This window comes from Mugil cephalus, chromosome 9 (assembly GCF_022458985.1).
Source record: "Mugil cephalus isolate CIBA_MC_2020 chromosome 9, CIBA_Mcephalus_1.1, whole genome shotgun sequence".
In the NCBI taxonomy this organism is placed as follows: Eukaryota; Metazoa; Chordata; class Actinopteri; order Mugiliformes; family Mugilidae; genus Mugil; species Mugil cephalus.
Genome location: NC_061778.1, coordinates 14,199,886 through 14,223,824, shown reverse-complemented (window position 1 = coordinate 14,223,824; position 23,939 = coordinate 14,199,886). Strand labels below are relative to the sequence as shown.

The 23,939-nt window shown below is 42.8% G+C and overlaps 1 protein-coding gene across 1 annotated transcript; it reads left to right on the top strand.

The window, feature by feature from the left end:
• Positions 1-319: 319 nt before the first annotated feature.
• On the top strand, positions 320-22,714 carry tlcd2 (TLC domain containing 2). Its single transcript, XM_047594850.1, has 4 exons — positions 320-1,055; positions 1,487-1,569; positions 3,899-3,981; positions 19,434-22,714. The coding sequence occupies exons 1-4, from the start codon at positions 877-879 to the stop codon at positions 19,812-19,814; spliced, it is 726 nt and encodes a 241-aa protein (XP_047450806.1). The 5' UTR covers positions 320-876; the 3' UTR covers positions 19,815-22,714.
• The last annotated feature ends 1,225 nt before the right edge of the window (positions 22,715-23,939 follow it).

Here is a 23,939-nt window from a genome sequence, read left to right as displayed (position 1 = left end):
GGAAGTATTTGGTACATTTTTGACATCTCTTCTAGCACCAAAAATACTAACGAGTTTCTGTGCAGCACGTCTTTATGTGAACATACAACAATTTGTTTAATATAAGTGACTAAGATACTTCAGAAACTGTCGCTCTGAGATGTAAGAAATCTGCAAAACAACCCTTTGCTATTTGTTTTTATTTTTTATTTTTATTTTTATTTTTGTAAAGCGTGTCTTAAATCTGTGAAGGAGGCATCTCCGACAGCACCCGAACGCCTCGCAACACGTGAAGCTCGTCCGTGGCCACGCCCCTTCGTAGTAGGGCGGGCCTACGGGGGTGGGGTGAGGGGTGGTGGTGTTGTTTGGTTTCTGTTGATGTCAAAAAGTTACACAAGCGGGCACTGGGCTTCTACTAAAGGGCGGTTTCACAACCATAAACAAGGACTCACGCCTCCATTCACCGTCCACATCCACCGACTCCAGCCGAGGGCGCAGAGCTGTTATCGCCGCCGAGGAGATAATTAGAAAAACAATAACATCAGCCAGCGGTTTAGTGCGGCTCAGGGCTTTTGACAGTCTCCTCCACGCCTTCCCCTCCGTGGAAGATAACCGTGAAAAGAAACGCGCTCTCCAGCCCGCGTCTGACAAGCCTGTGTGAGCGGAAATAATTGGGAATACGCCGGTATGTCAACGTGACTGTCTCTCAAAGTAGTGCGTTAACAAGTCCCTCCGCTGTCTCCTGTTTGCACCCGAGCCACAAGTCCGCCGCGTCTCTAATCAGCTTCCCGGGGAGAGACAACCTGGACCACCGTGGCCTGTGAGTCCCTCATCTTCTGCTTGGAAAAAACAAAAAATAACTAAATAACCAAACAACCCCCACAAAACCATTGGACCATGGAGCTGGGATCAGTGATTTTAACGACCGGGTGCTCAGTCGGATTTTTCAGACTTGTCAACACGGGGGTCAGTAAACTCCCCATGCCCGAGTCCGCCTGCAGGAATGCGTGGAAATGGAGAAACATCTCCACGTCCTTCGTGCACAGCTTCATCACTGCGATATGGGCAGTGCTTTGGTGAGTTAACCGCGACTAAACATGCCTCATTCAATTATTCATTTAAATATATATATTTTTATATGTAAAGCACTGATTCTGTCATGTCTTTTTTTTTGGCGCTTCTTTTTTTTTGGGAGACATATTGATTTCACTGTTGTCAATACATAATCTCCTGTAGTTTATTTGGGGAAACAGTTAATGCACAGTTTTTTTTTTTAATTCAGTTAGATTTTATTTAGTCAATATAGAAACCATATATTTTACATATACATCCGACTTTATATCTTATATTATACCTATACTGATACTTGCAGGCTTCTATCTATCTATCTAATCTAATCATATATTGTATTAAGATTAAGTGTAAAGATGTTGCTCTCAAGTGAAACTCCTCAAACTGTTTAATATTCTTTAAACTTTAAAATGCTTTATCCGACCGTCTGTTCCAGCTTCTTCGTCCAGCCACAGATGGCCGAGGACCTGATAGAAACGCATTCTGTGTTTTCTCATGCGTTGGTGTCCTTTTCAATCGGTGAGTAGCTCAATCTGCTGGAGGTGGTGGTTGGTTTTGGCGAGTGGTGGGAACTTAGAGGTGCCGCCCTCCTCAGGTAAAGTCGAGGCAAGTGACACGAACCCACCCCAGCGACTCTCATTTCCCTTCAAAGTGCCGGCGCCAATTTGATCTCACAGTGTAAACCTTCATTTTGCACAGCAAACGCAAGTCACAGCTTGACAATTATTTATATTAGTTAAGCAAGTTGTGTAAGAGATCTTTTGACTATGAAACCAGTGTGCTTTTACAGAGTTACCCATTTCTTAAATGCGGGTTGTTCATTGTTCATATTTACAATATACTGTATTTACAGTGATAAATTAAAATGTTTACTTGGGTCAAGCTGAAGTAAAGCTGACCAGAGTTGAGTGTAGCAGCTACTGGCATGTGTTCTAAGATCTGATCCCTCTGATGTGATTCTAGTGAATATAGTTTGACTGGAGTTCACATTTTGTACATTATGGGGGTTTTGATGCTGGAATTCACAATGTAGGCTTCAGAGAAGTCACCGCCATCCATGCATAAATTAGATTTTTTTTCCTGATTTCATTAGGATTTCTCAAACCTAGGTGCGCATGCTGCCCTGCGATTCTTAAAATAGCAACTGCCCACGTTTTCTCCCCCCCCCTATTAGCGAGTCAAAGTCTAAATCGATGACACGTGAGCCCTCTCAAATCCACCAAATTTGTTGGATGCGTGCCGGAGGAACTCGGGCTCCCGAGGGGATTCCCGGGATGTTTGGCATTCTTTCTGGAAGCCCTGGGCCTGGACGGTGGCAGCAGCGAGGAGCAGCGCTGGTGTGTGAAGATCAATGGGGGGCATTATGGTCGGGTCCCTGGCACCACGCGCAACCTTGTACGGTGGTGTGACATCACAGAGGAAGCGAGTGCGCAAAAAACAAAAAGTCAGTTGATCTGTGCAAGCTGTCCACAGCAGATACCAGTGGTGCTCGAAAGAGGAGGTCGATCGCTGCCAGAAATGTGGTGCGCATCTCGGACCTCAGCGTGTTTGGAGTTTTATGCATTAGATGTGTCTTTGGCACAACCTAGAACAATGTCTTTTCTGTGAGTAAAGCAACTCTCTGTGTCGCTGTTTCACCTAAAGACTTGATGGCGACTTCTAATACATAAAAAAAACACAGACTTCAAAAACAAAGCCAAAACAAAGATGTTGACGTGCTGCAATAACACAGTCGGCATTAGTCTAAGTCAGGTGTCTTAATCGAGTTTTTTTTTTTTTTTTTTTTCTCTCTATTTGAGTCACTCACACACAGCGTCATTGTAGTCATGTGTCAGCCTGAAACCCTGAAGTCGGACTAACTGGTTTAAGAAAGGAATGCCCTGTTCATGCGGACGCGTCATCGAATCTCCCCGAGAAGATCTTCAATTGGAAAAAAAAACAAACGCGCTCCTTAAGAGGCCGACGTCAGAAACGTATTCTTTCCGTCAGCCTGAGGCCTGGTTGGCTGCCATTGATAATAAAGCGTCTTATACACTTGTTTTTATTGTAAACATTATCTGCACAGAACTTTAACGTGGCCTCAAGACAGAAAGAGGAATGCTCCTCTTATACAAATAACATCTGTTTAGTTTCTCTTTGTCACTGATTCTTTATTACGTCTTCATGTCAGCCGGTGTTGGAGGAATCATTATAATAAGGTCAAGGTAAACGTTTGTTAACGAGACGCGTGCTCTAGTTGGCTGTTTATGGCAAAACTTGACCCAAACCTAACCCTCTTGTTAAAAAAAAAACTGCTGTTTAAAGACGTCATTGTCTTGCCTGTTCATTGTCCTATAAAAGAGCCCAGTTAACGCGAATGTGGAAATCAAACGCTTGACGGCGGCGACCGTTTGCTCTGCGGCTCGTGGCGCGTTGTTTATGGCGAGCGGAGCCCAAACGCCTCGTCGCATCGACAGAAGGGCCACCGGTGTCAGATTTCCCCACATCAGGGGGTTAATTCCTGCCACGCCAGAAGCCCTGGGCTCCCTCTAACCCCTCCGTCTCCGTCCTCAGCCCTTCATTATTTTTCCAGCATTCTGAAAAGGCTGTCGCCATGGATACGGCTGGTGGCAGGGAGCGGGGTGGGGGTGGTGGATATGAATAGCCCCTCTCCAAGACGCATCTTGGTTTCCATCGCTGTCGTCATGGAAGCAGGGCCCCCCTCTGACACACTTGATCAAGCGAAGGCTGCTCTTGTCAAATGAGTCTGTCTGTGTTTTGTTTTTTGTTTTTTTGGTTGATTAATGAACGACCCCGAACCAAAAGATGAGACATTAACCTTGGCCAAATGCTGTCTCTGTCCCCACAGGTTACTTCATCTATGACTTCTTTGACATGGTCGTCTACCAGAAGCTGAATCACTCCTGGGAGCTGCTCTTTCATCACACCGTGGTAGGCCTTTCAGTCATTTATAACGTAACGGTGGTCTGACATTTTAGATTTTCTCCCCAGATGTTTCACCTTAAAGACCCTTTCAGTTGTGTAAGACGTCTTCTGCCTTCACCAGTCAGTCACAGTAGTCACTGAATAGATTCCACACTAAAACCCAGACCCCACACCTGTCAGAAGTAGAGATGCGAGAAAGACAAAATACCCGTCTTTCTCGTCTAGTCGCGAAAAACAAGGGCGACGGGAACAAAGAGACAATCATTCCGGTGTGACAGCCCCCCCCCCTCCGCTATGCATTCAAACGCCGAACTCCACCCGACTCCCTCCCGTCTCTCCACTTATACACACAACAGTTTCCTGCGAAAGGCCGGTTATCTTCATGACACGCCGACCCTGAGCAGGTTGGCACGCTGGGGCAGGAGGAGCGGGTCAGATAAGTGAAGTCCTTCCTCCGCCCTCTCCTTTAAAAAAAAAACCCTGGAAAATAAACAGGGAAGTGACTTGAAGTGGCTATATACAACAACACCCTGGCTGTATATTTTCTTTTCCCACTTCAGGTTGCCTGACCTATATCCAGGACCACGCTGACGTTGTTGCTGTTGCTTTCTGTTGCCAAGCTGGTGTATTATGGTGTATTATCTCTGCCATGTCTGGGGTATGTTTGTCCTGTGCAGTGGCCAAGATTTATGTGTGCGTTTCAGTGTTAACGCAGGAATATTTTCCAACCTGAAATATGTGGAAATATTTGTCTGCAAAATTTAGAAATCAGGTCAGTGAGGATTTGGCTTGTGCAGCGTAAAGACTTTAGCACATTGCGTTCTTATGTTCCAGTTGCACACGAGTAAATCAACCAAATGCTCGAAATCCATACAAAGACATATACGCTCTATAGACTTAGACAGACTTTAAAATCGGTGTAAATCAAGAATTATCATTGTGGACAAATTTACAAAAGTAGTTGGCAAAACAGCGTCCAAGCTGATCCAGTTGTTTGGCCAGTTGCATAGCAACAGTGGCACGGATCGTGTCACATGGTGTTTCCTTGTCCACTGAGGGAGGGATGTAAACTCCAACACCGAGGAGCGCGTCTCCGTCCATCTGTAGAGTCCACGAAGCCGGGCACAGACACGCTACAGTCTCCTCAAAACACAAAGCACTTTCTCACAACACACTCCCTCTGGGTCCCAACAAGCGCACACACAGTCCACCCAAGACCTCACGTTCCCCATGAGGACAGGCAGCACCACCGACCTGAACCTCCTTCTCCGCTCTTTCACCTCCGGCTCCAGCGAGGCATCCCCCAGCGCTTCCTCTGAACTTCAGGGAGAATCTGAGGCCTCACTCCAGGCAGCTCATGGGGGAGGTGGAGGGGGGAAAACAGCCAAACACAAAAAGTCCAGGAAAAAAAACAAAAACAAAATAAAAGCAGCACAAAAAGACAAAAATGAACGAAAACCATGTCGAATGGTTCGCAGCACAGAAAAAAAAGAACCAATAACACAATAGAAAAGACCTGAAAAGGTAAAACATCACAGAGCTACTTGCGACATGCTGACATTTTTCAAAAAAACCCAAACACACCAACGCGGTTCTCTGGTATGTTTCATAGGTAAATGATTGTGAGATGAGATCTGGTCATTTCCTTGCAACAAATTCTTGGCCTAAAAACCAGCGTGACGGATCATAAACAAAACGTGCAGCTAATACCTTCGGTAGGAAGTGTTGTTGGTGGAGATCCTGTGTTTGGTTTGTCTCTTATGTTATTGCTCATCTTACCAGACTTCTGTTTATTGCTCATTCATTTGGAAACTATTTTGAAAGTAAATCATTGGCCAATTCATGTTTTTCCTCTAGATTTTGTCAGTTTTTTGTTTTTACTGGAGTCAAAGGTCAGAGCATTCACCGGTCGTGTTGCGTCCGTTGGCGTAGGAGCTTACCAAGGGTTGCGTGCTGATTTTAGTCCCCCTTTGTGAGACTCGAGGTCCGTAATCAAACCCAGTCCTCCTGGATTAGTTGTGGGAACCAGCCGCAGCGCCACCCGTCTCGTGGGTGGCAAAAGCCCTAACACAGTTTGAGAGACTGTATCCCCCCCTCCCCTTTTTGTTTCTTTTTTTGTTGTCTTGAAAGTGTTGCCTTTTTTCCTTCACTTCCTGGAAGTCCAGTGAATGGGCGCTTTGGCCCCAGCCAGCTGGCTTCAGATTGTCTTTAGAGTGTGGGAGGGACGGAGACTTCGTTTTGTCCCATTCACACGGCTCTCTGCTTCACAGCGAGCGAACTCTCTTTCTCCTTGCTCCCTTCGTTTTCCCTATTGTACCATCGTCAAAACTTTCATGCATTCGGTTCTGTGATGATCCCTGCTCGATTTCAAAGCCCAGTGCAGCATTCGCCTCATCTTTTTTTACACTTATTACCTTGTTTTTGTTTTTGTTCATGCAACCGGCATAAATTAGATCACTGCATTAGATGTTCATAACGAACAAATCAGGGATTGATTTGCGAACACTGTTCGTCTGAAGGAGGAGTTTTCCCAGTAGGAACCAAGTAGGAGCAGCTGGTCATACGGTCAGGAGCAGGAGGCTGCTCTCTAGTGAACCTTCTCCTCGCAGCAGCAGCCAGCTGATTCATTTTCCTCCTCCTCGTCACACCAGATCTCCATTCTCTCTCTTTTTTTTTTTTTTTTCAATGAATCTACTTCTGTCCAAACTTGTGTAGCTAAATTGTAATAGAAACTTGTTTGGTTCGGTCCGTCTTCAGGTTAATACACGCAGCCGCTCTGTGCATGTACCATCCCGCCTTTAGAGCGTTTATGTGTAACTGAACAAACAAAGCTCTTGAGATTATCGGAGAATCAGGTGGGAACGTAAAGGTGGTTTCTCCCAGACGGTGACTCTGCTGACAGGTGTAAGCCTTGAAACAACACGGGCAGGGAATTACTTTGTGAAATGCTGTAGGTGCGGAAGGTGATTCTGTCTTTAAAAACTGGCATAAAAATACATTTTGAATGTCAGCCTGAACTTAGCGTATAAGTACACCCATCAGGCATAACATTATGACCACCTTCCTCATATTGTGTAGGTCTCCCTTGTGCCTCCAGAACATTTCTGCCTCATCAGAAAATGGACATGGGCCTTAATGTTACGTCTGTTGTGTTATGTTTGTTCACTTTAATGGTCATAACCTTCATTTCTGAGATAACAGTGGCCTGAAAATAAATAACCTGCGCCATAGTTTCGAGCTACATAACCGGCTCAAGCTGTAACCAGAATTTTAAATCACTGGACAGACCCTCCCCTATTCTCTGCTCCTGACCTCACCCCCATCTTCAGGTTGTGAGCACAAATGCGTATTTAGTTATCGCTTCCTCGTGTCTTTGTTTCCGCTGTTCCACTGCGACGGTTTTGTTTGTTTGGTGTTCGTCCTTATCGTGGACGAATCAGTGTGAGTTTTGCCGATGTGTGTTGTCGCGAGAAATTTTCAAGTCAAACATTAATTTTTTTTTTTTTTTTTTTAACTCTGGTCTTTCTGAGTTGACCAAAAACGAGATTACTGCTTCCTTATGATTCTTAGAAAAATGTGAGTCCTGCCACAGTCACTCACACGCCTGATGAGATCCTGCCATAACCTCATGCTTCCTGTGGAAAACAGGAAGGTCTGATAACTCTGACAGAAATAGTGTAGCGTCTTATGAGGACCTCAAATAAGTTCTATCTATAAATAGACATAAGATATCTACGTATAAGAAACACACAGCTTAAAAGAGGCAATCAGAACCGTTCACTAGGTTCGTTCCTCCTGGTGAATAAAACCCCTCACCCCCATTTCGACTCCGCTTCATTTGCCCATGACTCTCGGAAACTGTGAGCTTGTAATAAAAGATGCCAGCAGAGGCAGAGAGGCACATTATTTTTTCCACGGAGAACGAAAGCATGTGATACATCCAGTGTTTCTTTTTTTTTTTTTTTTATTAAAGATACTCAGTGGAAACACCAACAATCAGGTTTAACCCCTTCTGCTTTTCCTCGGCCCTCTCACGTGGCGTTTTGCCTCACGCCTTTTGTTTTCTTCCATTGATGTGTCTCACTCCTCTTTCATTAGGCTGAATTTAGTTGTCTTTGCAGAGAGGGACCAAAGCAGGCGCTCCCAGGGCGGCGCAGGTTAAGTGGCTGTCTCCCACTCTCTTTCACTGGCTGCAGCATTCAACGCTGACGCCGATTTTAGTCTTCGTCACAGACTCCCTAAATGAGCAAGGTGACCTTTGACACACACAATAAGTTTGGCAGGAGTTCAAAACTCCCTGAGGAAGTAATTCATTTCTCAACTGTCTTCTGCTATTTCCCAATTTGCAAAAATCATCCCATGAGGTTTGACGCAAATAGAGTAAAATACAGAACGATTAATCATTCGTCACATTTCCTCAGGTTTGGATGACGTGAAGTGTAAACCTGTTGCTGCGACGTAATCAGGGCAGTGCAAGTGGCTTAGATCTTCTATAACAGAAGCAGATAAGCTGAAACTTTCCATTAAATATTGTTGTCTTTGGCCTCAGTCTTTGTCAATGAACATGCAAAAGGAGTTTATCATCAGATATATAATTATCATTGGTGCAACAACACACGTCATTGTTTTGCTGTTACCTGGAAACCATCCCAGCCATGTTTGTCATGTTTGCGTCTTCATGGTTCCTCCAGTACCAACCCTCAGATATGAGAGGAACTTGGCTCGGTTTACAAGGAGTGAAAATAGATGTTTATGTGAAGAGTTCTGTCGTCAAGTCCCACGTTGCCAACAAGCAACGTCCCATATGGAGGCACGAACTTACCGTATTTGGATGTCACCGCGGGCGCATCCCAGCAGTGAGTGGAAGATCCCCGACGTCCATCAACTGCAGAACCTGATTAACTTGAACGCCTGCTTCGGCCTCCTGTTTCATCACTCGCTTTTGTTGCCTCAACTTCTTCCTCCTGCAGCCACCGCATGTTTAAGGAAGACTGATGTTAATGGCAGAATTTGTAGACCTGGATAGACTCCACACAAGGCTGATCCCAGTGGTTGATCTCAACGCTGAGAATAGTCAAGAATTTAGTTGTTGTAATCTTTTCATGCTTCAAAGAGCCTTAGACTTCTCGATATTTCATGGGATGCTTAGATTTTATGGTATGTTTTTTTTTTTTTTTTTTTCTAGCCAGGGCTCTGACGCTTCTCCTTTTTTTTGACCCACACTTTGTGGGTGTGATAACCAGGGTTACTTCTCCGCGTCTCCTGTGTCAAACACAGAGCGAGCTGCTGGATCGTCCTTTTGTTTTCGCTGAAACTTCAGCAGAGCAAACTGTTAGCTCAGTGAGCCGAGCGAGCTTGAGCAACTGAGAGACAACAATATCATGCCACATACCGAGGATGATGATGACCGTTGGGATGGCGGAGAGAGAGAGAGACAAGAGAGGGATTGCAACAGAGAATGGAACGCGTGCATGAGTTTTTTTTTTTTTTTTTTTTTATTGTTATATTACGATGTGTGTGTGTCGTCGACATTTTTTGGCGGGATCTCCCATAGTTCCCCCGGGGTCTGTGTATACCCAGACAGGAGGACAGACATCTGGTCTCCACATGAACCACAGGCTCCTGTGAGCGACACACACTGAAAACCTCCAACTTCCTGAGAGGGGCTTCTGCAAAACGTGTACTCCCCCCCCCCCTGCGCTGCAACCCCACTCCATATATCACACGCACACACGCTGCCTTGTTCTCCACCCGCCTATCCTCATATGACTTCCAAACATCTCCCCCCGTTCCCACTCATCCTCCCACTCTCCGCAGCTTGCGCCGCCCCCTCACATGGCCGCGGACCAATGAGAGCCTCTCTGCGTGGTGGTAGCGTTTGTGTATATCTGATTCCTCATGGTATGTCCAGTCCTGAGGAATTTACTTGTGCATTGTTTAGGCGACAGAAGCAGCTCACGGAGCAAAGGATGAGCTACGCGTCTCTTTAAACAGCAGAAGTGATGCCGAGATGCGCTTGTAGAGATGTGTGTGGCTGAGTTTCAGAACGTTTTTTCACATTTTGGAATTGCACATCAAAATATAAACCATTTACCATGTGCACCAGTGAGGGAAAGTACTTGCATAAAGACAGAAAAGAAGTAAAGAAAGCTGCGAATCGAGCCTAAGGAGAGTGAAATGTTATCAGTCAAAAATGTGAATGAGCCTCTTTGATGCAGTGTCTTCAGCTCACAGTTAGACCGCAGCAAAGAGCAGTTGTGTTACAAACGCATACACGCACGTGCCACGCTTTCCAAAGCCGAAAAAGCGTTTGTCCTGGTTGCCGCAGCAACCAGGAATGCCTTTTGTGGAGGCATTCGTCCATCAGCGGGTTTAGAAAACAGAGGGAGTCGACACTTAGTAACCAATGAGTCCTCTCTGGAAAAACAGGGCTGGGCAAAGTGGGAACTGTACGTTTGTTCTCCGCGGCTGCCACACCCATCGACCTCAAAAAGCAAGCATGAAGAAGGTAGAGAACAAGCTTGGCCGAGGTCCACAGGCTCTGGGAATACCACAGCGCTTGCGTGTGATTCTAAACGCGGCGTGGGCGGGCGGGCGGGCGTGCGAGCATGAGAGAGTTCAGCGTAGGAGCCGCCCCACGTTGAGGACTTGTAGTGAGTGGAGTCAACCTGTTCAGCGTCTCGTTGAGTTCAGCAAACCAGTGACGTTTTTTTGGAAATAAATGCATCATTAACAACATCAGCCAGCAGAACAGTGGATCTTATCACATGACACGGCTTACTTATCTGAGCATTATCACTGAGAGCAGGAAGCAGTAGCTAACGGTGCTTTGTCTAAAGGTAGTGAGTGTTAGGAAGTGTGTACAAATACAGAAATGCAGATATGACAAGTTGTGGTTATCCTGGCTGAGTGAAGGACGGCTAGAGCCAAGCTCGCTGTGTCCGGTCTTTCCAGTGTATGTGCCAAGTTAAAATTTACTCACTGCTGCCTGTGGCTACATGTTTACTGTGCAGACTTGACATCGGTCTCATTTCATTAACAAAAAATAACAGTAATCGTATTTTTTTTTTAAATGCTGAGCTGTTCCTTTTAGTGTGTAATGTAATAACACTCAGTTTTGGACGTACCACACTGGAATACAGCTGTTTCCACGTGCATCATTCCTGCCTTTCTTTGCACTCAAAGGTAAACAAGGTCGACCGCAAAGCCTTACAACCACGAACAGTTTGGAGTATCCTCAGATCTCAAGAGCTGTCAGGTGCTTCCTGCTCCTAATGACTTTTAGGATGCGGTGGAAAAGTTCATCTTTGTGTTTTTATTTAACGTTCCTTGGCCGCTGTGTGGTAACGGCAGTCCAAACCGCTTCTCCTCCCTTTACGCCGAATGCCTGAATACCTCAAGTGACCCCAAAGACTCCCCGAAGGCTCACCGGAGGATCACAGACGTACAGATAAAACGGAGAAATAGTTGCAGTGCTTGCAAATGAATAGCCACACGTTTCCAATAGATCATATTTACCCAAAGTAATCGCATTTGCAGAGCAGATGTTTGTGACACAGGCGCTGTCTGCTGACCACAGTTAACGCAGGTCGCATGATAGCAGTTATGACCACCACCCTTCAGTCCTCCATAGTCTTTTTCGAACTTTGGACTTCCTATGTGGTTGTGTGAGTGTGTGATCGTTATTGTCTCATGTTTCCTATAGCCCCACAGCCTTTTCTCCATTTTCTCTCATAAACTCTGCTGTGAGGAGCTCCCTCCTTGCGCATCCGCCCACTGCTGGCCTGGCTATCATCAGATGTTTAGCGTCTGTCTGTTGAGCGTCCCTAAAAGCTTTCTGTGCATCAACCTCATCAGGTTATTTCCTGCCCCTCGTGACCTGCGTGAAGGAGGCGCTGCCCCGACCGCTAATGGGTTTTTAGGAAACGTATCAGTGTTGTGTTCTTATCTCAAGAGCGCGGGGAGTAATGCGTATGTGTTTTATTTTATCTGCGTTCAGCGTGGAGGTTTGGAGCTGTAATCAATAAAACAAAAGCCACAGTCATTCATCTCGAGTGTAACATGCAAACAAGACTCAGTCGCAGTTTACACTGGTCGCGTTTAATCACAGGCGTGTACACAAACCCTGCCCCTGCTTTCACTTTCTTTGATCTCAGATCGAGTTAGCTCGTTCCTGCCACCATTTGTGTATGAATGAATTATACACACAAACAGGCAAAACATTAGGACCACCTTCCTAATAATGTGTAGGTCTCCCTTGTGCCTCCAAAATAGTTGTGACTTGTCAGAGAATGGACATGGGTCTTCTGAGGATGTCCTGTGGTGTCTGGCAACAGGATGTTATTGGTGGAGGCCTTTGGGTCCTATGGGTTGAGAGGAGGGGCCTCTGTAGATCATCCAACAGATACTTGATCAGTTTGGGATCTAGTGAATTTTGAGGCCAGGGCATCATCTGTTCTTCATGTTTCTGAGTTGTTCCTGAACCGGCCATCAATGAGTGTCCTTGCTATGGGGTGGGGGGGTGCCCGGTCTGGTCTAGGTGGGTGGTACATGTCTAAGCAACAAGTTTTGGCCCCTCCTGTTGTTGACAATCCTCAGGGGTAAACACATACAGGTTTAGCTTGTGTTAATCTCACGTGTGCTTCCTGAGAGAATGACCTCCAATAACACCCTGCATCATCCTCTTTCTTTTTTCTTCTCATTTACATACTGTACATCCCTCGCACTCCCTTTTCAAAGTACAAAGGTTGTAACCAACTGCACCAAACCTGAAATTCTCCTCCTCCTCCTCCTCCTCCTCGTGACTGAGCCACCGAGCGAGTTATCGAGGAAACTGGTTTGACATCTCAATAAAGCAGCTTTGAGCCCACTGTGGCTGTGATGAGGTATGTGTCGAGATGGGAAGACGAGCCGAGTTTCATTTTAAAGCTGGAGAGCAAGATTCTTGCATGAAGATAAACAGAGAGAGAAATACTCAGCAGAAAAAAAACTCAGTTCTTTTAAATTTATTCAATCTCAAGAGGAGAGCGATTGTAAATATCCTGCTGTATCTGATGTCTGTAATCATTGTGCAGCCTGGAGCAGTTTGTTGTAATAATATATATCATAATTAGCCTAATAGCACAATTGCCTAAGTCATATTTGAGTTTGAGTTTTTAGCAAGCGACGACAGAGGCAAAGTAGACTACAGTAGAATATGGTGGAAACTATATATGTGAAATCCAAGATGTTTCTGATGCTCTAGATAAAATATTTGTGTTTAGAAAAAGGATTATAATTTAAAAAAAAAAAAAAGAAAGTGATTGGTGTCACAGACGAGCATTAATTCCCTGTCACTCGTAAGTCTATAGGCGGTTAGATGTCGGTTTAAAACGACATTGTTTTGCAGGGTGTACACCTGGATAATATGTCACGCTGCTGGTATAGATAAGTACATCAACCGATAAGTTTGTTTACAAAAGGTGGAGCCCGTCTGGATGGATGTGTGAGAAACGTAGGGGGCCCCCCTCGTCAAAATTAAGCAAGTGGAAGATGAAATGATTTCCAAAAGCAGTGAAGTTACAGATGACACATTCCCTTAACATTTTTAACAAAATCATGTTTTATTCACACTCATCTTTAGGAAAGACCACACGATGGAAATTGCAAAGCTTTATAAATTCGGGTGACCAGATGTCCTCTTTTTGAGACCTAGAAACGTGTCAAACTCAAACTTTCAATCAATTTCAAACCGGGATTTTGTTCTATTAGAGCCTCAAACATGTTTACATCTAATGTCCCCACCCCACTGCTGAAGGGTCCTCTTTTTCACAAACTCAAATCTACTCACCCTATATAAATACCCAGGCTCCCCTGACCTTGTGCCAACAATCAGCAGCCACGGGCTCCTCTAAGCAGTTGCTTAAAACTCTGAAACTGAAAAGGTTTGATGCCCACAAAGACCAAGAAAACTGTCAGAGAGAAGTGCTCGTACGATTGCTAGAAAAGCAAGTTAGACTGCAGGGGAACTCCGGGAAGTATTTGCAGACACTGGAGTTGTGGTACATTGTGACACCTGCACAAATATGGTCTTTGTGGAAGAGTCATCAGAAGAAAACCGCTCCTGCGTTTCAAATTCAGCGTCTGAATTTTGCAAAAGAACATTTAAACAAGTCTGATGGGTTTTGGAGACGAGTCCTGTGGATGAGGACGAGGTTAAAATAGAACTTTATGGCCGGAATGAGCGAAAAAAATCTGGAAGCAAACGTAACGCCATCTGTTAAAAAGCTGAAGTTAAAAAGAGGATGGCTTCTACAAATGGATAATGATCCTAAAAACACCTCAGAATCCATGATGGACTACCTCAAGAGGCGCAGGCTGAATGTTTTGCCGTGGCCCTCACAGTCTCCAGACCTAAACAACACTTAAAACCTTTGGATAGAAAAGAGAAAAGATCAGTGCATGAGAGACAGCCCAGGAATCTCTCTCAGAACTGAGAGACTTTTACAAGGAACAATGGGCGAAAATCACTCATACAAGAATTGACGTTTACAAGCTGTGATGTTTACCAAAGGGGGGGCTACTAGGTGTTTTTCCTTTTCTGTTACTTTGAAAACGTAGAAGATGAAAATAAAATACGATTTTGTTTGAAATGTAAAGGGAATGTGCAACTTCATTTGAAGTCATTTCATCTTCCACTTGCTTAATTGTTCACTTTGAAACACATTTAAAAAAACGAGAAGGAATGCATTGGTTTACTTCTTGATACTTGACATAGTAGCAGAAATAAAACTTTAACTGCTCCTGGTTTCCTGTCAGTTTATATATAGATACCTTGATGCAAACTTTCTTCTATGTGTATTTCACCTTCTTTGAAGCTAAAAGTCAGGTTTAGGGATTTCATGTCCCTCTGTGACAGAGCTTCCGCCTCCATACCACCCTTTAATGTGCTCACATACCATCTTTACACCCAGCGTTACACCCTAAAGTGGGAAAAGCCGAAGGTCCCTCACCAGGGTCTGGGTTAGGTTACGTCTAATTGAGCCCAAAGGGACAAAATGTAGGGAACAAACATTGACACTGCCTTGTTTTTCAGTCCTTTGTCTGGATTTTCTGCAGGCGTCCCTAAGACAAGTGGTTGAGCTTATTAAGAACTATAACTCATAGTATGAGACTGTTTTCCAATTTGTAAAAAATCACTCCTTAACTTGGAGAAATCCCTTGGTGGAACAAACTCATCGGCAGGTTTTAGTAGCTGTTTTGGAGCGTTTGATTATATACCACAGTCTTAATCAGCGGCAGTTAGCTGTTATACTTTACTTTAAATGGAAATGGATCTTGGTGCTGGGGAAAGAGGTGTGTGCCCACATGTTATTAATCACGTTCAGTAGCTTTACATTATATTTTTAAACTAACCGACTATCCCTTTCAGATCCGGTTAAAAATAAATAAATCCAACCACATCGAATCTTATTTTTAGATTAGACTGACTGTGTTTCAAGCAGCACAACTTAATCTTTTTTAATACCCATTGTGGTTTTAAATCCAGGTCTTCATTTTGGATGCGACAGGTGTCATGCTCTGTGTGTTTCTGCCCGACCACAGTCCCGGCTCTGGTGGCTAAGACAAGCTTAATGCTGCAAATCCAACTAATGCTGAATCAATTCCATCATGGATAGATCCAGGAGCTGGTAGGTGGGGTCACAGTGAGTCCCCCTCAGCAGAGGCTGCTGACAGTAGTACTGGTAGCGAAAGTTGGCCCAGGTCCTTTATGAATGACTAACACCGGATCCCGGAGAGAGCTCCCGGGATCAGTTTTTAACTAGCTGACGGTGCATAGCTGCCTGTCATTTGAGGACATCGTCACCCGATGGTGAACCGGTGTAGTCAGATCAGTTTTCAGTCGCCTCCCTAGTGGCCTTAGCTTTTTATTGTTCATCTTATGTCTTATATATTTACTCTGGGAGGCCTTGAGGAGGTAAAGTGTCACTGTGTGTGACCCTGTGAGCTACTTCACTATCAGTGTTCATACCAAGATTACCAAACGGATGCCTGCAATTGGCTGACAGAACAGTACAAACACAGTAAAACAGAGCCCACCATAAATTGCATGCATTATGAAACCTCAGCAAGTCAACACTTGTCCATATGTATGAAGAGATTTTATATGCCTCCCGATTTTTTTACAACATCATAAAGTAGTGCACAGTCTTTGGTAACGAATTTGTCCTCGTAATTATATCATAAGGTTTCATAAGAATGTGTGTTGACCCCTGCAGCCACGTGTTCTGTGATGTTTTATCTGCTCCCATCACATTAGACTTTAGATAAAGACCCCTGGTTGAGGCCGTGGCCTGGCCTGGCCCTGGTGTATGTGCGCTTTTGTGTGTAAACAGGTGCTTAAAATCAGGTTAAACCGGGGTCATGGGCTTGTTTATGAGTGTTAAGGTTAAAAGATAAATGTCCCGAGAGTCCTTGGTTTGTTTTCTTTAAGTTTGAAGAGTCGCGGATGGGTTAATGTACATAGCTATTGTGATTATAAACTGAGGACAGTGTTCACCAAAATAAATTTACCATCCGAACAGCTGCACCACACAAACCCCACCCCTTCTTTCCAATGCAGACCATGTTGATCCTTCACCAGGCCACAGATTATGGTCAATTGTGTCTAACTCTATGTATCTTGTCTCATCATGTGTCTGCTCCACGCTGCCTGATTTCATCTGAGGTCGGCCTTGTACTTAGAGTACGATGGATCCTGGGTTTTTAAAGGATAACAATCTGTGCTATCCATCCTAGTTGTAGTTGTGTCCCACTGTCCCCTATCACAGTAAGGCCTGCTTGTTCTCGAGGGTGACAGAGATTTGTTATGTCCTAAGTTAAGTCTGGATCTCATGTTATTTCCGTCTAACTTGAAAACATAACTGCCTTGAATTTTATGCGGGACAGACCCAGATGTTTAGGCTGCTATGAAAAGAATGTAAAATTTTCATTGTCTGCATAAAGTTGTAGATTTGGCAAAATTAATTTAAAAAAAATGAATAAATAAATAATAATTTAATAAAAATGAATAAATAAGGACCCTGACCAACAGGAAACAAAACAGAAAAAAAACATTCCAGTAATAGTTGTACAACAATCCAATGATCACAGAGACTCTAGTTACAGTGTTTTTTTTACTCTAGTTACAGTGTTTGTACTCTAATTACAGTGTATTTTCACTCTACTTATAGTATTTTTACTTTTGTCAGTGTTTTTACTGTAGTTACAGTGTTTGTACTCTAGTTACAGAGTTTTTACTTTTGTTACAGTGTTTTTTACTCTAGTTACAGTGTTTTTACTGTAGTTACAGTGTTTGTACTCTAGTTACAATGTTTTTACTTTTGTTACAGTGTTTGTACACTAGTTACAGTGTTTTTACTCTAGTTACAGTGTTTTTACTCTTGTTACAGTGTTTGTACTCTAGTTACAGTGTTTTTACTCTTGTTAAAGTGTTTGTACACTAGTTACAGTGTTTTACACTAGTTATAGTGTTTACTCTAGTTACAGTTAGTTACAGTGTTTTTTACTCTAGTTACAGTGTTTTTTGACTCTAGTTACAATGTTTTTACTCTACGGTGTTTACTGTTGCCTACCATGATGACATTTAATAGCAGGGTGTCACACCTTGTTCATCGAGGAGCATGTGTCACACTGCGTGGAAGCATTTATGCAACCACACTGAAATGTGATGGGAGGGTGACTGCAGTGACCAACACTGCTGTGTGATCTCACCTATTAGTGTACCGAACAACAATACAAAAATATTTTCTCATGTTGACATGAGGCAGTGCTTTCAGTTTTGTCATTGTCATTGTTATTACCATTGTTTGCCACTGTCACTCTAGAAATAACCCGGCAAGTTGTAGAATTGCATTTGTGGTGTGTGTGTAATTCAGTGTGTGTTTGTGTCAGGGACAATCCCAAAAACAACATTTATTGTTGATCGTCTTGGCTGCAGGTTGTCAACCACTTCCAGATTAAAGTATGTCAGCTACTTTCCAGATTGCCTTTAAGTTTAATATGAAGCTTTTTGATTCCCAGAGATTGTTATTTTTATAAACTTTAGTAAGAGTTTCCACTTTGGCCAACATTTATTTTCCTTTTAGTGAAAGTCTCTTTTCTCTGTTCTGATGCCATGGTTCTCCTCTTGTTACTTCGGGTAAAGCATGGTCACAGCAGGAATCACATCTGATACCAAAGCACTGGAGAAACACATTTTTCTGGTCAACACTTCAGGCCAAGCCAAACCAGACTGCATCTTTCCCTTAAAGTGAAGTAGTAATGTAGCTTCATGCTGCTGCAGCGGGTCGACACTTCTTCTGGTAGTCTTCTTTGGCAGCCTGTTTGAGCTGCACCTGAACCAAGACAAAGTTAGAATATTTAAAATGTCGAGCTGTGTTACTAACGACTGATTGGCAACAATTCTCTCATTCAAAAGACCTCACCAGCATTGGTTATGTATTATAACCACAGATTCTATGAGGAAAAATGTCCTGGTGTCGTTGTAATCGGTGCATCTCCAACAATTAGAGAAAGTGTCGACTTTCCTCACATGTTTTCTGGTCTAACCTACAACAGTGTGTCACATGACTTCTTGCCGCATTAGGGAATGCATCCTGTCAGGTCATGTGAAACACACATGCACAAAACACAAGACACTTCTCATAATGAGCCATGGCTAAAGGAGATAAGGTTATTTTCCCACAGCACTCTGTATCCCATGACCTGTATTAACATTAAGACCTGCAGTTACTTCGTATATTCCTTCACCGCCTCCTCTTCATTGCCACCATTCGCTCTTAATGCATATACACGCCGGTGTCGGTGGTTCAGCCTCTGAGTGTCAGCGCTGAGTCTGATGTTGCGAGTGGCTGCTGGCTCCTGTGGCTCAAAACTCTGTTTTGGCATAAACACTTTCACTGTCTTCCAGATTTCGTACCTCAAACACAGCTGCTGTGAGTGTGTTGGACAACAGCTTTCCCTTGTGTCACAACATATCATATGCCTTCTGTAATCTCCCCCCTGATCCTACCTCTTCATTGTAACGTCAGGATTTGTTATCTGAGTTTACCCCTCTCAGATTCAGGTTCTGAATAACTTTGCTGCCCCCTTGTGGTGTGTGTCTGCTGGTTACGTCACAGACTTTCATAAGCGCTGCTCAGCAGAAATGAGCTGTGACCTTCCACGTTAGCATGTAATAAAACACGTCAGAGGTTGAAATTACAATATGTAACCTCAGAAGTTTATGCCTGGGGCCACCTTGGCATCAGAATCATTCAAACGTTCTTCTCTTCATTTAGTATTAAAGTTATTTTAGTATTTATTTGTTTGACTTCATCACCATTAACCCACCATCCAGCACATGATGCTCATGTTCATCTGCAGCCACTGTAACGTCGCTCCTTGCTGACTTCTTTCCCTCTTTCTTCCTCTGTTAGGTGATCACCTGCTTTGGCCTTTCGGTGCTGTCAGCCCGCTACGTGGGCTTCGCCGTGGTGGCCCTGTTTGTGGAGATCAACTCCGTGTTCCTTCACCTCAGGCAGCTCCTGCGCATGTCCAACATCGCCACGGGCACGATGTACCGCGTCAACAGCATGATCAACCTGGGCACGTACGTGGTGTTCCGCATCAACACGCTGGCCTGGATGACCCGCTGGCTGGTGCTCAACAGGGACAAGGTGCCCCTCCTGGCGTACACGCTGGGCAGCGTGGGCATGGCCATCATGACGTGCATGAACATTGTCCTCTTCTGTCGGCTGCTCAGGAGCGACTTTTTAAAGAGCAGCACCCGGGAGACTAAGAAAGAGAAGGATATGTAGAGATAAGGAGGAAGAGAAACAAGAAGGATTCCTTTTTTTTTTGTTTTTTTTTTGTTTTTTTTTTATTTTAAACATACGCGTTACTGTATATTAACACCTGTGGCTGAGATTCGGTACTGTCGCCTCCGTGTGAAACTGAAGAACATGCACTCAAAGTGAAATCAAATGGCGTCTCTTCAAACACTGGTCACACATCCATGTAGCCATCAGCCTTGTCTCCGGCTTGGGTTTTGGCTTCCGTGCTCGTGTGTCGCTGTGATCTTCACATGAACAGTGCGAGGCCTCGTTAAATGACACCAAGCGCCTTATTGTCCCGAGGGGTGTTTCAGCTAAATCTGTTCTAAAATGTAGCGCCTGACGAATGACGACGCACTGTTCACAAAACTAGCCCTTCGACGCTCATAAATAAATACGACGATATCTTTAGTTTCATTATAACAATAGCTTTTTATTCCTATTATATATATATTATATTACATATTATGGACATTTTTTTTTTTCCAAAAAAATCTCCTCAGCTACAAAAAACGCGTGCTACCTCAGAGAACTCGCAACAGTTCTTTGCCTCTTTCTAACACAAGCTTTGCGGTCAGTGTTTGGCAGATTTTTAGGAAAGAAAATGATAAATCACAAGAACTTTTTTTTTTGTCTATAGATTAAGAAATTTCAGCAGATGTTAGTCCTAGCGGAAGGAGAGAATAGTTTACGCATTTAAAGCCATATTTAAGTAAAGCAGAACAAAACAAGCTGCATGATATTTGATGGACTGTTTAAGTTTGATGAATTAGCCATAAGAGGCTTTACATTTATTATAATCATACAGTACAAACTCTGACCCACCCGGTCTTTATCTCAGTCCACCTTCAAAAGAAACAAAACGACATCCAGTCACCTCTGCCTCCTGTCAGAATTGCAGTCACCTGTGCGCCCATCAGCAGTCAGTTGTGCACTTGTGTCCTGTGAAAAGACATGAAATAATAAAAAAAAATAGAGGCTAAACGTCATAGGTAGTGCTGTACTATAAACTGCCATGCATATTTTTGTAATTTGTGTGTATTCCCGTAGCGTACAGTCTGCAGTAGGAGCTCTCAGAGAGAAGCAGGAGTTGCCATTCTTCATTTAGCCAATGGAGGACAGCACATTCCTTCACACCTAAACAACAGTGACCTCGACGCTGCCACCGGCTAAAACTTCCTCCTAGATCTCTGCCGCCCTGCCCCTCGTTTGCTAACAAGTGCCACTAAGGTGGGGGAGAAAGGGTCTGAGATCTGTGAATACGGCAAACTGCTTTACACGTGGCTGCTTCATGCCAGCCTCTTCTTCCAGCTCAAATCACATCGTAACAGTCCTCCTGGTCATGTTTGATGCCATTTGTGTTTTGCCTTGTTGCTTAATTCCTTCTTTTTTTTTGTCTGTGTGCATGTATAATCAGTGTTTGGATAATTGTTTATCTTTTTTAATTTATTTGTACTAAAAGACAAGCTGTGGATTAAAAATGAAATGAACAGTTGTTCAAAAGGTTTCCTTGTTGTGAAAATAGTCGATTCTAGCCGACGGGACCGTGTTCGTCCTGTCGTTGGAGGGCGTCTCGCTACTTTTTATGCTTCCTCAGATACAATTTTCTCCGCTCAGTGTCTGTGAGAGCGAGCCCTCAGTCATCTCAGCTTGAATCTGTTCATGTTCAAGCCCTAGAACCAGACTGTCCAACCGTATTACAAACACAGCAGCGTGTGTGTGTGTAAACTGAACATGCTCACTTGCAGTTGAAAGGAAACGCCACAACCAAATTAAAAACTAAGCACTTAAAGCTGATAAAGTGGCAAAAAAACAAACAAAAAAACAATCCACAAGCTGAAGCCTTTGTGTGACTCTGTCCACATTAAACTCCAAACATCACTGCACTAATGAAATGACACTGTTTGGGAGAAGACAGTAAAGTCTGGATCAGGGTTGTTTAGGATCAGAGTGTCTCCCCGTTTGTGAATGTTGATTTGCATTTTATTTTAGAGCAGCTTTGTGGTTGTAGTGAAGACAGCTGAATTGAAGTTTTTTTTTTTTTCTAACAAGCGAGCTGAGCTTACACTTGTGAAAGTGTGTTGTGTAAAGGCTGTAATGTTATTGAGGTCATGCATTTATGATACCATTTGCTAATTGTGTTTTAATGAGTTGTGATGAAACATGGGAGGAACCGCCTCGTACTTAAGTCTTAAAGACTCCAAGGGAACCCTTTTGAACTTCTCTCTGCACTCCACGTCCTGCCTTTTTTTTTTTTTTTTTACTGCCTCTATGGGTTCGACTTCCAAACATGTACCGAGGCCTCAAGAAGAAGATGTTACGGTTTTATTTTATTTTTTTGTAGCTGTTGGACAAAACAGTTTCAGGATGTGGTTGCAGAGTAAGTAGCAGTGACCGTGGAGCCTCATTCCTCATCGTACACAATAAATGTAATGACTGCATTGGTTCTCGACTCTTTTAATAGCTCCACTATTAGAGAAGGAGAGAAGACTGGATCATCACAACCAACAATAATTACCACGTCAATGTGTCTTTCTTTACTCATTTATAAGCTTTTTTTGTTTTTTTTGTCATGGTGATTGGTGAAGTAATACCAGTGGAGACACTGTGCGGCTTGTTAAGAACTTATGTCTCCTCCGTTAAGGAGGGAAAATGAAATGCTGTACTAAAGCAATGGAAACTATCCTAGCTTCTGCTTATAATTTCTTTTTCTTTTTTTGTGCCAGTTTTGCCTCAAACTGTCATATTTATATATGACTGTAAATATAACAGTTTTATTTTTCCGTGTTTTGGCAGAAATTGTTTTGTAATTAAATTTCCAGTTTCTATGTTTATATAATGACATTATTTGTTTAACGTGATAATAAAGATGAAATGAGAAATGAGTGGTGCGTTTTTTGACTGCTGTTGTTCCTGATTGTATCGGGATTAATGTGCTGTATGTATGTTGTGAAGTAGGAGTCCTACAGTATGTGGGACATTTTAGTCAAAGTTTAGATAAAATAAGGAGGAATTTCAAAGAGGCTGTAACACAGTTTATTTAATTCACACCACTGAAGTATTATCGGCAAAATTTACTCAATGGTCAAATAAAATTGCTCATTTTACAGGTTCATTTGTTTCTAATAAAATGATTTCAGTATCAAACATATTAATGCTGTAGCTAGATTAAACAGAGCTAAGGTTTTATTTTTATTAAAAACTAAAGTTGATTCATAATATTTTAAAGTATTTTAACCTCCTGAGACCCTGCGTACTCATATGAGAACATTAAACCTATTGTCCTCATTAGTGGACACTTTAGTCTGCCATCTAGTGGTAACAAAGGTTAAAACTTGTTTATTTCTGCTTATTAACGTTTCTAGTTTGATAGGATATGCAAATTTAACAACTTTTATCAATAGCAAATTAGAGGACGTTGGGACTTCATTGTTTGCAATTTTGGTTTTGCTCAGCCATATGCAGGTATTAAACAGTTTTATACTTTGTCACACATTATATAAAAATTATGAATAATCCCAGTGTCGGCATATGAGGACATATGTATATATATATACATATATATATAATTTTTTTAATTATTTTTTTTTTTCATAAACTACTACTTCATGTTGAAAGATGAGGCGTCTAAGTAATTGTAAATACTTTGGAAAAATTAAAAACGCAGACCAAATACAAGCTCAGGTCTCAGTGGGATTAAAAGTTGGAATTTTTAACACTGAAATAAATGAATTTACAAACTTTTTAGCATACAAGAAGACATACAAATATTGTATTTATATAATGCAAAAAATATCTCTATATAGTGTTTTGTTTTTCGTCTGTGTGTGTGTCCATATAAGAGATGTGCACTTTTACATTACTGTACACTGCATCCTCACCCAATCAATTTATTCAGTATCAAATACGTGTATTTTTTTTTTTTTTATCAGAGACTGTTAAATGCTTTGTGTTTTTATGTTGTCACTTAAAAGCTTGATTTTAATGGTATTTCTATGTTATGTTAATATGTTGCCTGGTTTGGGAGGGTGATTTCACAGACTGATGAGTTATACCTAGAACATAGATCCTTAACTTAACTTAGAACCTCGATCCTTTTTAATATTTATA